Source organism: Phoenix dactylifera, unplaced genomic scaffold (assembly GCF_009389715.1).
Source record: "Phoenix dactylifera cultivar Barhee BC4 unplaced genomic scaffold, palm_55x_up_171113_PBpolish2nd_filt_p 000007F, whole genome shotgun sequence".
Classification (NCBI taxonomy): Eukaryota; Viridiplantae; Streptophyta; class Magnoliopsida; order Arecales; family Arecaceae; genus Phoenix; species Phoenix dactylifera.
In genome coordinates, this window is record NW_024067666.1 from 4,095,747 (window position 1) to 4,110,194 (window position 14,448).

At 37.4% G+C, this 14,448-nt stretch overlaps 1 protein-coding gene across 2 annotated transcripts; it reads right to left on the reverse strand.

The window, feature by feature from the left end:
* Positions 1-716: 716 nt before the first annotated feature.
* Positions 717-10,261, reverse strand: LOC103704524 (bZIP transcription factor RISBZ2-like). 2 transcript variants are annotated; one of them, XM_008787854.4, is made up of 6 exons: positions 9,541-10,251; positions 8,134-8,230; positions 4,859-5,057; positions 1,946-2,021; positions 1,736-1,861; positions 717-1,272 (listed from the first exon to the last, which is right to left on the reverse strand). In XM_008787854.4, exons 1-6 carry the CDS (start codon positions 10,000-10,002, stop codon positions 859-861), a joined length of 1,374 nt encoding a protein of 457 aa, XP_008786076.2. In that variant the 5' UTR covers positions 10,003-10,251; the 3' UTR covers positions 717-858. The 2 variants fall into 2 exon arrangements, with proteins under 2 accessions (XP_008786076.2, XP_008786079.2); XM_008787857.4 differs by lacking the exon at positions 1,736-1,861 and having other exon boundaries at positions 9,541-10,261.
* Positions 10,262-14,448: the final 4,187 nt, after the last annotated feature.

The window sequence follows — 14,448 nt, forward strand, 5'->3', positions numbered from 1 at the left end:
TGTCTCCAATTGATGTACATAACTTGGCATATAAATTTTTGGTTCTGATTATAGAGCATTTAATATAACAATCCATCATAAAGCCAGGCAAAGGCATTCACCGTTTGCAGCAGTTTTTACCTCTTTCAGTTACCTTTCAGATTGCATTTAAATAGCAAACTACTATGAGATTCTAAACATTTTCTCAATAGACAAGGATGAATGCTAGTGTCTAATGTTGGATATTCTTCGACATTAATGACTGGTCAAACTAGTAGGTATTTGGACTTCAAGAATCCATGATTTTCACAAAATATGCAAATAACCAAAGTTACGTATTTACCAAATGTCCATGGGTTCATTAGAAAATGTAACTTCTAATACATGTAAAAAAGTGGGTTAAGACCAATTTTATGCATGATATTTCTCTGCATCAACTTTAGAATGACAGGTATTAACCAAACAGGTGACAGCCCCTTGGTTTTTCCATTTTTATCTCTCTTTTGATTTTACATCCAAACTGCAGTAAAGCCTCTTTTTCATTCAATGTTTCAAAGACTTAAGACACGAAAAAGGCAAAAATAAGGCAATCCGCATATCACTTCAATCAACAACTTGGCCCTAAGTTTGAACAGCTTGTACGCATCAATAAATGGAAATTAGTACGAACTCCCAGATATGAAAATTGCACAAACGCTGCTTGGCATTCAACACAAGCATCAAAGATGGAAAAGAGATGGACAGAAGTGAACAACCATTCATTAGATAAAGAAACAATAGATGGTGTCATATTCAGCATCCCAAATAAGAATGAGATAGATTTCCTTCACAATGCACAGATAGTTGACAACATCAACAATAGGCAGTTTCAGGATTTCCTCATACCTGATTTTGCTGCTTGTCGACAGAGGTCTCAGGATCCCAAGCAGCAGCATCCCATTGCACAGGTTCACATGAGCTTGGTCCCCCACAAATCCTTTTCTGAAGATGCTCAAGACTAGCCACCCGTTGCATGGAAGTAGTCCTATCCATCTTCCCACCAGCCACAGCACCATGCACAACATCCTCAACTGGAGAAGGGGCAATCTCAGGGATGCAGGTATTGATTCTTTGGTCATGTGATGGGGGCTGGAAAAAATGGTTTGGGTTATCTTGGATAGGGACAGCAGCATCAGCAGTTGCATCAGGCGGACTCCCACTAAAAGGCATGCCGTTTGTTGATATGTCAGGGATGTTCGGGTATATAGTACTAACACCAGTTACTCTCTTTACAGTTTCCTCCGCCATCTTCACCTGTATGTATATATACTAGCATGTTTACAAACATTTAACCAGATGGACCTATAGTTGAAGACAATTTCCATAAAAACTATTTTCATTGGAATTTTCATCAAGGAAAGCATCTAATAAAACACTAGCTGTTCGTTGTTCACAGTCACCATGAATCAGGACTATCAACAGGTTTGATCTTCATGATTGAAAAAGCCTGCATCATCCATGCAGTTCAAGATATGTGATAGCTAGCCTGGATGAGTTAGTAGGCAAAATGATTAGAGTGCCAACCATGCTATAAGCTAGCAAGTTCTACAGGTAATAAAATCCGTTACTACATTTAACCAATCTAATGAGAGAAAGCCAACTCCACGACCACAAATTCCACAAGCCTGGTACATGCATAACAGCTACATGAACCTCAACAGAAGGGAACTGAAAAATAGTCATTCTAAACACGGAGTCTCATATATAATTAGCTTACCTTAGCTCTCAGAGTCTCCACATCTGCTTTTAGTACCCGATTATCCACAGCAGCGTCATTGTACTTTTGGTTGATATCAGTGAGACGTTTTAATAATGACGAGTTTTCAACTTTTAATTGTGAAACCTATGTAACAAATATGTCATTTAAGTCTAAACAAAATTACAGTACTGCTTGCAAATTATAAGAAACAGATTGATGAAATAAGACCTGTGTCTCAAGCTCACTCAAATGTGCTTGCTTCCTTCTCCTCGAGCGTCTTGCTGACTCTCGGTTTGAAAGCATCCTGGTGGCAAACAAATCAAATCGAATTTCCACAATCAAATGAATTTAAAGCATTAGAAAAGCTAAACTTCTAGATGCCCTCACAACAAATAGTTTAACGATCAACAGTAGCAAATACCTATGACAACTTAAAGATGTAAAAGCTATTACTGAAGCAGACGCATCGTCCCTGTGGATGATGCAACAAAGCATGTAGATATTTCATTTATGAATAACTGCTACTAACTGATCCAACATAACTGGAGGTAAATAGTAATAAGAATAACATTTCAAATCACACATGCAGATATGTTAATTAAAATGCAACTTATCATGTGCTTTGTTTTAAACAGCGATCAGTTGGTTCATTTACATGGAATAGAAGTTGACATCTAGTAAACTTGCTTTTCTCAGTATCGTGTTCTTATTGCTTGGACCTAAATGCACCATTATCATCATTTCTATTTCCTACTCACAGAAGTGTTTTCATATGAACATTAATTTTTCAGGGATCCTGCAGAATGAACAAGATTCTGAATACCTAAACACAAAACAGTATAATGCACCAATCCTTGACACCCAAGAATTGCAGTGTTTATGCTTACATGGTCTAGAAGTATTCCGCACTTTTTTGAGAAAACAGATCACACTTGCAACAGCTTTTTAAAGTGTCCTGACAAAAGAGAGCAGTTTATGATTTATGGAATGCACTCTTTGACTATGTCAACCAAGGTTCTAGGCAAGGCACCGGAGACGTATCAATACCTTACTAGTTCGGTACAGTATGGTACGCACCCCATATCAAAATATTTCTCTAACCATTTTTCTCACTTTTTATGTAGGTACAGTTCAATACACATCTCGGTACACCTTGGTACAGGATGGTACACCTTGATATGAGCCGGTATAGTGCTAGTGCATGTACCGATCTAAACTTGAATTTTGTACCGGTTCCCACCCAATACGATTCAGTACACACCATACTCGGTGATACAATATAGTATGGTAGAACATGGTTCTACGTACCAATACTAGTCCCTGCGTCGACACCCAAGTGATATGTATCTACCAAGTGCCAGTACGATTCCGATTCTAGGTGTCCAAATATAAGGGGGTTCCAAGTGATGGCTAGTATAGACCAGGATGGCCTGGTACATAAAAACCATGATGTCAAGTGTTCATGTGTGGTGACTTAAAGTGTCTAAGGTGCTTTTGTTAGTGTAATGCATTCTTGTGCCTCTATTGTTTTAATGTAATATAGCATGAAATGCGAATTTGTCGACAAGAACTACAAATAGCTAGCATGATCTAGTGGCTGATTTATGTCGGTACATTTGTGAGTCCGAAATATCAGTGTTGTACAAAAGTGTTGTCATGCAATTTATATATATTATATACATATAGTCAAAGTGTTAACTACTTAGGCACATTGGTGCCAAGTAACTAGCTATTACTGCCTGAAAGATATTTCCATTTACTGAGGTCTCGTTTGTATAACTTCTAGTTTCCAGTTTTTAGTTTTCTAAAAACTAAAAACAGTTTCTATTTTTCTCCTTTTGAAAATTGAAAACCTCAAACTGGTTTTGTAGTAACTTGGGTTGTGTTTGGCAGTGGACACCAGTGGCAACAAAGGCAGCAGTGGTGGTCATGGGCAGTTTTGGTTTCAAAATTTTAGAAACCAAATTTTTTGGCTTCCACAACTTCTAGAAATTGGGATAAAATTTTTAAAATACTATAAAAAGAAATCAGGTAACTGAACACCATTCTTGCATCAGATTCTATGTTTTTGAAAAAAAATGGAACCTGGAAATGGTGCCAAACTGGACCTTAGTTAACTTGTCTAAAGCCTTAATTAAATCAAGCTGGCTTTAGGAAGCACCCGCACATGATTTATTAAGTTTTTATCCTTGCTAATGCAATTAGTCTTATGCATTTGACAGAAAAGTTGAAAATTGTTTTAGCTTCTCAACAACAAGAAAACATGAATGGTCCATGCAGTTGGCTTATTCATTTAGTGGATTCAATTAAACAAGCTGATAGCACATACCTCTCTTATTCTATTTCATTCGCAATGGCAAAGACATTTTGCAAGCCAACAATAACTAATAGTGATGAGAACCGCTCTTAAAACCATATGTTAACAAATTTCACAAATTACTATTCCTGCACAGCCCCACTCCTCCATTAACAATTCAAAACTCATAAAGATCGTTCCCTAGAGTTCAATAAGATTAGTAGAGGTCCATGCTGCAAGAATGGGTTAACTCTGAGATCTGAAAAATGTATAACGTCCTATCCAATGATGCTTATGCTGCAGCTTTAAAAATCGACGCTTTTAATGTGGCCCTGACTGTTTAAAGTGGCGCATAACGTCATTGACAATATTCCACTGCCACATTCGATGATCAAAGACTGAATTCACAAAAAAAAAGAAATAGAAAAGACTGAATAATATTTTACGTGATTTCACATATCAGTAAACTTAAAACCATTATTTATATAATATAATATCCTAAAATAGCAAGTAATGATTGACCGCTATGAAGCATGGTAACAGATACAGGATGCACATTAACAAAGGTTAAAAACAGCCCTTCCCCATGCTTGAAGATATTGGGAAGCTATGTCCAGGAAGTATAAAGAGCCCTTAAAAAAAATATCCAACAAGTATTGGTATCTGATATAAAGAGCCCTTAAAAAAAACAAAATATCCAACAAATATTGGTATCTGATATAAAATCAGATGCAGACATGGCATGCAATTTGAAATATCTGTACTACCTAGGCTGACAGAAATCCTACCAAGTTCAATGCTCCAGGAGACAGATACCAATTAGATAGTTATATATTCATGTTTACCTCCTTGCACGTTTTGCATCAGCAGGCTCCATATTTTCTGTTGTTTCTGCTTCTCCTTCAAGTTCCTCATCATCTGACAGCTCTCTTGATGATCCACTGGTAGCTGGCCTCCCTTGGACACCTAAGTTCTGCATGACAGGAGGGGCTGGACCTCCACTTGGTCCACTACCTGCTTTTTGTTGCACCTTAGAACCATTTCCTGCAATGCATGGGTAAATGCAAAAGGGAAAGAAAAAAAATAATAGAAAGAAATAAAGAACAGAAATATCTAATGTTAGAAAAGACATTTCCATGCACCCCAATGTGTTCACACAAAGTGGCAATCCACCAATAGCTAAGGATATGAGATAAAAAAAATATATGCCATTAACCAAACAATAACTAAATTGGAAAAAGGAAAAAAAAAAGGTATCATTTCAAGGATATGGACCAACTCAATGTATCTTATAGAAAACATATTGAATTTACCAAACTAAGTTTGATGCATAACTGCTTCTGCAACTCATTAACACAGAAAAAGACTCAAACAAATGTCAAGGCATAATACCATAGGCATGTGCATCTGATGACTGGCAATGTTTGGGGGTATAACAAGGTGGGGATTAGGTAGGTATTTACAGGGAAAGGATTAAACCTACTATTAAACAAATGTCAAGGCGTAATAATAAGGTGGGGATTAGGTAGGTATGTCAAGGCGTTTATCATTCAATACTTCCATCAAGAGTTCCAATATTAAACCTCTTCTTTGCCTAGTCTCATCAACCGCTACGTACGTGTATCTCCTACCACCGACATACACCAAGAGAGGCCTTACTTGTATAATAATGTCGCAGCTTTAGTGTTGCCAGACAATAATATAAATAGGTCATGGTCCTAGCTTTTTATAAGTAGTTTCCATAATCGTCGATGCTTCGGCATAAAATGTTTTTAAATCAATTAATATCTAAGATTAAGATGCCTCTCTTCATTGGTGAGATATAAATTTTTCTTAATTCTCTAGAATATTTAATTTTCCATCCTTATCTCTTCGACCAATTATATAACATCCTAGACTCAACAATGGGCCATCCTAGCATATTTTAGAGCTTTTTTGTTTTTCAATACACATGAGCCATTCAAATTCATAATCCAAACCATTCATCATGATTCACAAAATTTATAAGCAAAACTAACCAAACCTGATCAGCCCAACCCACTAATTAGGTCAAGCTGGGCTGAAGTTTTATGACCATAGGATAGGCCTGGGCTTAGAAATCCCAACTCTACCCTAAGTTGGGTCAGGTTAGGACTAAGCATTAACCCAACCCAACCCAATATATAAATAAACTAATATTTGTACTCCAAATAAGATAAGTATATCTTTTTTAACTAAATTTTAGCCCTATCGAGTTATAGAATTGCATAAGTGCATCTAAATAAGATCTTAATCAATATAATATTAACCTAATAAGAATGTCCAAAACATTTCCTCAACCTTAAATTATCCTCACAACCCAGCATATCCTGATTAATCTGACTACACCTAGCCCAACCAGAAACTAAACCAAACCAACCCAAATTTAGCTTATGATGGGGTTGGGTTGCAAAAATTGCAACCCCCATAGGAATAGGTTGGGTTAGTTTGGGAGTTGGATATATAAAGGTTGGGTTGGGTAAGGGCGACACCTCAACGCTATCCATTCCCCAACTCACCAGTGTTGCGGCCCTAATTTCAGTGGCTCTTACCTCTATTATCAAGCGGTGACTACGATAGGAAATTTTTAATGGTGATATTAGAGGTAAGGATTTGTTTTCCCTTTCTTTTTGGATAAATCCAAGAGTAATAAAGACTACATAAAGATAAGAACATAAATAAAGTCGTAAGTATAAAGAAGAGAAAAAATGCAGGATATTTATGTGAGAAAGGATGATGGCTTCCAACGGAAATGGTAGAGAAAATATGAACAGAGTTGGCATTAACATGGACAAGCTCCAATAACAAGAAATGAGATCAATGACCAACAGTTAGCAAACAACAACATCAATAGGTGAATGGAAGGGTGAAACTTTGGGATTGCAGGTTGTGCACAACAGAGACAATTATATTGTTTGCAAAAAGGCTGCGATGCTAGAATTATTTTAGAATCTAACTTCCTCTTGAAGTTTAAAGGCTTATCAGTACTCAGAGTTATTGATCTATAAATTATATTTTTGAATGACTAGACCGGAAAGAGCAAATTGCAACCATCATTAAGAAGAATCCAGACCAGGAATTTTGGGTTCATATGTGTTAAGATATGTAGACTATGACGTATGGTGGGAATCATTGGTTTATGTGAACCGTCATGCATTTTTTAATCAGTCAAATCATTATCACTCATTTTATAACTACTTGATCAACAGATGAGACAAGGAGCATTTAATTGTTCAAAATCATTTTTTAAAATATTGTATACCATATTATGGATTCTCAATTTGAATAACACATCAAACAGTTTGTTCTGATAAGATGTGAGCTCAAATCTTCTTGGTAGGATTCTAGGTGTACATCTCAAATTATCATACATGCATTTGTGTGTTCATAATTCTTGAGTATTGCCTCCTTTGCCTTTTTTAAATCCTATTTGGCAATGCTCTATCTCCTTTTAACATCTTCCATAATTTCTTAAATCTTCCCATCGATTCTTCAGAACATCTATGTGGTTTATCTCTAACTTTTTTCCTTTCACATATTTGCTAACATTTGAATGTCACTAGCACCATCTTTTGAATTTTGAAATTTATTATGAAAATCATCAAACTATGCATACTCCAATCTACTTTCCAACTCTTTTGGAATTCTCATATCTTCAAAATCTTATGTATCTTATCCACTTCTCTGCATGTATATGCGCATCATTATGTAGCAATAGACTCTCTCAAAACTTCTGTACAACTTTAATGTTACATTATGCACCTTGTCAACTATGTTCCTGTTATATCCATCTCTTTTTTCCCGTGAAATCATTTTGATCAGTCATTTCTTGTATAAATCACTATTCTTCCTTAACTTTTATCTGCAACATGGTCAAATACATTGTATTGATCAACTATTCTTTGCAAGTTTTGCAGAGAGTTCTCATGTAGTAGCATAGATGTTATTCTGTAAAGATTTAAGGGCTCTCATATACACTTGAAAAATCACTACTTTGAATCAAATATAATATACAACAGGAATGTGTAAATATAATTAAAAAATGTCTTGCAGCAACTTGTATAATTAATTTATGAAGAAACTACATCTTGAAAATGAATACCTAGGGCGGGACCTTGAGATCCCAGCTGTGAAGCATCCAAAGACTGCAATTTGGAGTCCACCACTGAAGAAGGATCTGGTGAATTTACCCCAGAACCCTGCAGAAACAAACAAAACCATTTCAGAGAAACAGAAGACCATCTGAGTGTTTCAAATGTACTTTGGAAGCATATACTTCCAGCGCGTACAGAGCACATCTCAGTGCAGGCCTCTTGCATGTGCACATAATGCTGGACATGCACTCATCAAGTGAGCACATGCCCTTTTACCTCCAACTTCATGTTGGTCTTGTTGTTTGGATGCACAACAACAATGTACTACATATTCTGAATTCACTGCTAAATAGTATACTATTTAAGTATATAGTAGAAATTTTTAACAAGATTATTCAGGGAGAGGAGAGTAATATAAACCAGCAAGGAATATTTGATGCAGTATGCTCAGGAAACAGCATATTGTATGGTGATTGTGATGAATCATCTCCTGGGATAAATTTGGTTCTAGTTACAACAATCTTGTGGAAACCAAAGATGGAGATACCAAGTTGATCCTTGAAATTGACTGGCATGCTCTCCAACCATCCAGTCAAGAAAAATATGTTCTCTTGCAAAACACTTTTTTAAATGCTTATCACTTCAGAGGTTTCAAATGTGGTGTCAAGTTTATCTGCTGCCTCACATCATTATAACTATTACAAGAAATTATTGGTGTAACAAGATATGATAAGTCTAATCTATATTTAGTGAAAAAGCAAAATAGCTCTTTTATACTTAAAAGCTCTTGCTAAGGGGCTAATATTCTATCTTATTCTAATCACAGCATCCTCATATTTCTACAAGGGGAAGGTTTATCTTATAAGGATTTGCTTGGTATTAAGTTGTTCAGCAGCCACATTAAGGCTCACAATTAACTACTAAGATGAACATTGCTCCTCGATCAATAGCTTCTTCGAAGGTGGCAACTTTTAAACTATCACAGGGGCAGAAACAAGATCTGAACTCACGGTTGAACCTTCAGTCCTAGTTCAACTCCAATCCTTGAACACAAGGGAATGCAAAAACTGCAATTTCTATTCAGTCTTTCCGAAACATTCAAACAATTATATTATAAATCGAACAACATACAACGACATTACACACTTAATGATATTCAAGATAAGGTGAAACTACTAGCATATAAACAGAAAATCAATCCCTTCACTATACAAACCAAATCCAAACCCAACAAGGGAAATTCTCGAAACATCCATACCCACCAAAATATTCTAATGTAAGATAATATTCCCAGTGTAGAGAGAAGTACCCAGTAACTCAATATAATGCCAAAATCAAGCAAATATAAATGACAAATAATAAAAGCAAATATTTGAGGAAGAAAACATAAGATCTAAAATATTAGATAGCTTTACCCGACACTGGGCGACCGCGGCGCAGTACATGGCAAGCTTCTGCTTCAGAAGCGCTGCATACTCCTGGGGATCAACATCCGCGGGCGGATCGGAGGGCGGACGCTGGGGCGCGGCGGCGGCAACGACGGCGGGCACCTTGATCTCGCCCAGCTCGTCATCTCCTCCCGTCCCCCCATCCTTCCTCCCACCATCAGAACAATTCGAAGCAACAACAGAGGCAGGAGCAGTATTAGGGTTGTAATTAGGGTTAAGGTTAGGGTTGGGAGGGGGCGGGGGAGTGGTGCTGTGGATGGCGGCCTCCTCCGCCACCTCCAGGAACTTCTCGAAGTACCACTCGGAGGGGCTCCGATTCATCGGACCGCGTGGACCCCCGCCGGCGGCCGGCGAAGGAAGCCCCGCAGCGGCGGGGGAGGCGGCCCAGAAGGAATCGGATATCTCGTCCGCTGAGAAAACCCTCTCCATCTCCCCCCTCTCTTTTTTTTCTCTCCTCTTCCTCTCCTTAAAACCCACCTATTCTAAGTTTATCCCAAATAAATTAATCCACGGCTATCTCTCACCTACTGTCCTCTCTCCGAGGAGATACGGGAATTGGAATAGCTTTTTTCTCTGGGAGGTAGGGGAGGATGGAGGTGCGTGTGATATTCTCTACCGAGACGAGAGCACTATGACCAAAAGACCCGTAAAGGCCACAGATTTCCTCGTTTCTCCCTCCCTCCCTCGCCTCTTATTCAGCTTTTTCTTTTTCTTTTCTTTTTTTGAGGGCTTCTCGTGCGGGTATCTCTAATCCCGGGTGCGATTCTTGGTTTGTCTGGGATTCAGAATAAATAATTAGATAAGGTGGGGCCATGAATGGAGGCTAAGAAAGAGACGTAAGGAGAATGGAGGCTGAGAAATCTTCCTTTCTTTCTTTCCTTCCATCCTTCTTTCTTTTTTTTCTTCCTCTCCCCCTCCTCTTCTTCTTCTTCTTCTTCTTCTTCTTCTTCTTCTTCTTAACCAGCCACTCACATTAATCTCACATGTACTTTACTTACTGTGTCAAAAAACAAAATACTCCACAATGATGAAGAAATAAGTACACAGTCGATCCAAAAAATCTCTCCGAAATGATGAGCAGCAAAAGAGACGACCTAATCAGCAGCTCTGTTCGCTTCCTGAAGTACATGGCTAACTTAGAAAACAACACACTTCTATAGTTACTGTCTAATATCCTCTAGAAGGAAATAATCGAAGACTCCGACCTCTCCTGTAGAATCCACCCTACCATCTTCATTGAGTCCCCCTTCAGGATGATGCATGCATAGAAGACACCCTCCCATGCTACCCTAGCTCCTTCCTCAGAATAGATGACTCGAAAGTGCGTCGCCCACCGGTCACAATCAGTCTGGACCTATGATCCCTAATCACTGAGTGCCATCTTTTGATAGGTAGGTGTCTTCAATCAACAAAATCATTAGTTTCAATATTAACGATCCAATTTGAATTCTATTTATATTTATTTATTATTCCTCCAATATTTTTTTCATTAATAATTATAATATATTTTTTCCAAAAAAAAATATATGGTATGAAGTATAGACTTCAATGAAAAATATTGATAGAAAAGCCACAAATCAATGGTTTATCCCTTTGCATGGAGATTTTTATATTATAATAATATTTTTTGGGTTTATAAGATTACATTGCTAAACCATCTAAAAGGGAGGCATATCACGACAAAAATTTGAGCACGTTGGCAACAACCAACAAGATCTTTGAGTTTCAAATTATGTGTTATTTATGGACACCTAATTGCTATGAGTAAATAACAAATTAGCAGAATAATTTTGCTATTCGAAGAATGATTACTAAAAAAGAGCAATCACCAAAAATGTCTTAGAATTGTAACCTTTTCTTTGTTTTCCCTTCCTAATGAAAACAAAGCTTTCATGCTAGATTCATGCATCCCAAGAATAGCATGACTTTTTCTCCATGATTAATCTTCAAGATTCCTTTCTTTTTCTTTCCTTCTATTTCAATTTTTGCAAAGAAAGATATCAAGGGGGTTTTGGTCACATAGAAAGGATATTTTGGGGGACCCAAAGCCGTATCTTTTTCGAAGCTAAGATTATTCCAAGTCATCAAGGAGAAGATATTATTGGAGACTGATATTTTTTTGGGGAAGCACCCAAATGAGAAGCCACGTATGTTCAATGATCCTTGCACTTGGAATATTTCCCCTTTAAATGAACCCTAACAAGAGCTAGACTTGTTCATCACTCTGTCTAGAAAATGAAATATGCAGACTAAAAAGGAAGAATCTTACAAGCAATGAAAGGCCGCATGAGTGGATCGCCTGGTGGGAGACTTGAATTCCTTTCAGGCAGTTTACGTCTCCAAATTAGCTAATAGGGTGGCTGACTGTATCGCCTTTTTTATTGTTCGGCATTCTGGTGCAGTTCTATAGACTATTGATGTAGCTACTCCTTTATGTTTATGCTATTTTTTTTTTGATTCTACTGGCTGTACTCATACTAGAGTTGTTTGAGTTGCCGTTGTATAAAAAAATAATAAATAAATAAATAAATAAAAAGAGGCTGCCCTATGTTCTGTCTAGGTATCTAACCACTGAGTGATGAGATTATAGTCATAGAGAAATTATTAGGTGGACCCATCAATAATGTACCTAGGATGAAGTCACCCTCTTTTTTCCTCTCTTTTTTTTTTTTTTTCTTTTTCTATATAGCAGCAATACACCCTAAGATAACTTGATACTAAGTCCACGATGAATCCAATCCATCTAATATTTTTTTTAACCATATTGCACATTGCTTCATGTCGCATGCAACGCATGATTAATACTGTTGCTAATCCTGAAGCGCAAGTTACTACGATTTATTTAAAAAAAAATTCTTCCCTCTATTTTTCCTCTTGGTCCAACTCGTAGAAATACATAGGTGGGTGTCATGGTTTCTAATAACCACCATGGTAGTATTATAACAATATTTAAGACCCTCGTTATGTTACACATGTACATTTTATAATAAATATTTGCATGCAAAACTTTATTTAGTAGTTATTATTGTTATGTAATCAAAATATCTCATGTTAGTTAAAAAGATTCTTCATTATATAATCCTGACATAATCGAGTAATGATTCAATTTGCTGGCTTTGGTTATAATGTCTAACGATAGTCATAATTAATATGTCAGCCATTACTTGTTACAAGATAATTCATTAAAGGTTTGGAGCTTTGAAGTGAATCACTGATCACCAATCGTTAACCATGCCATCTTTTTTGGAGCGCCGCCATGGCAGCTGGTCAGCAGCCGCAGCTGTTTGGACCTTTAGATTCGAAGATACGTGATGCCAACGTTCAATCTTGTGCTGCCAAAATACTAGCCGGCAAAGACCATCGTTTGCACGTAATTGGTCAAAGAAATCTCCTTTGCCTCTTTATCTCTATGTCGAGATTCGAGAAGGATCAAATGAATCTGAGGGCCTTGCAACCTATGAGCAACGGGCAACCATGCCACAAGGATCCAAACTGGAGAACGATTGGAAGCATGCATAGTTTTTTTTTTTTTTTAAGAAAACCAAAATATATATTATATTATTTTTGAATAAATACAACCATGAGAATTAGCGTGTAAAACGTGCGAAAACGAAGCATTCATAGTTCAAGATAAGCTAAGGGAGTCCGACAAAGGTAGGCATTGATGGGCTAAAAATCTGGTGAGATGATGGTTTTGGTGGTGAGTTTCATTAAGCATTGGTGACGGTATAGCATTCATAAATTTTATAAGAAGGCAAGTCGTAAATATTTTACTTTCTTAGAGAATATGATCAGAAAGCAAGCACAAGGAACCTTATAACTAAGGCTGCAAATAGGTCAGGTTGATATGTGGATTTGATCCGATCTGATCCAGTTAGATCCGAACTGATCCATGTTAAGGGACCCGTGGGATTCAATCAGCTTTAAAATTGAACATATTTCATTTTTCAGGCCAGGTCTGAATTTACTAAATTCGGACCCGATCAGATCCGAAAACAAAATGTGAATATATAAAAAGATTATAGTACCCGGATCCAAATTTTTTTGGGTTGGAACCGGATTATACATGGAATCGACCCAACCTGAATGACCTATTGGGTCAAAAATTACAGACGTAGATCTGATCCGACCTAACCCGATCTTTTATTGGATTGGGTCTGGGTCCAAAATTAGAATCCGAATAAGAAAATGGTTGGGTCGGAGTCCCTCTCAGTCCGACCTAACCCATTTACACCCCTACTTATAACATGAGCCATCGGTCCATGCAATATATGAGTGGGAAAAAATTGCATGCCACTATAAATCCCTTCCACGCAGCCTATGGCATGATGTAATGTGGAAGATGTCTCAACTTTGACTCGACCAACCTTCACGACATCTAATGAGCAACCCAATCCTAGCATCATGAGTAGAAACAGCTCCATCAAAGTTAATTTTAAATGACCCAGGTGGAAGTTAGCGGCATTCATCTAATTAACAAGACATACATACATACATATAGATAGATAGATATGCAGGGTGATTAAACCGGTTGCTTTCCAACAATAGGTACGTGTCAGGTATTGGGTGACCCAACAAGATGTTTCCAGTGAAGAACGAGACAGGCGATCAGCTAAGGGGACCATCTCCAAAAAGATGGAATTGGGACGCATGGGGCTTGTTTCAACGTCTCGTGGAAGCACACGGCCTTGGCCTGGTCTTCAAAAATGGAGAGAACAGTGCAATATATCCATTGGTCGAGGGGAAAGAAAACCAGATAAGAAAGAGAAAGGTCCTTCGAGCTTGTCGTATAAGGAAGGGTTGTTCCAACCTCAGCCTATTGAATGAGTAATGTTTTATTATTATATTAGATCAGCTACAGTTCAAAAACTATGC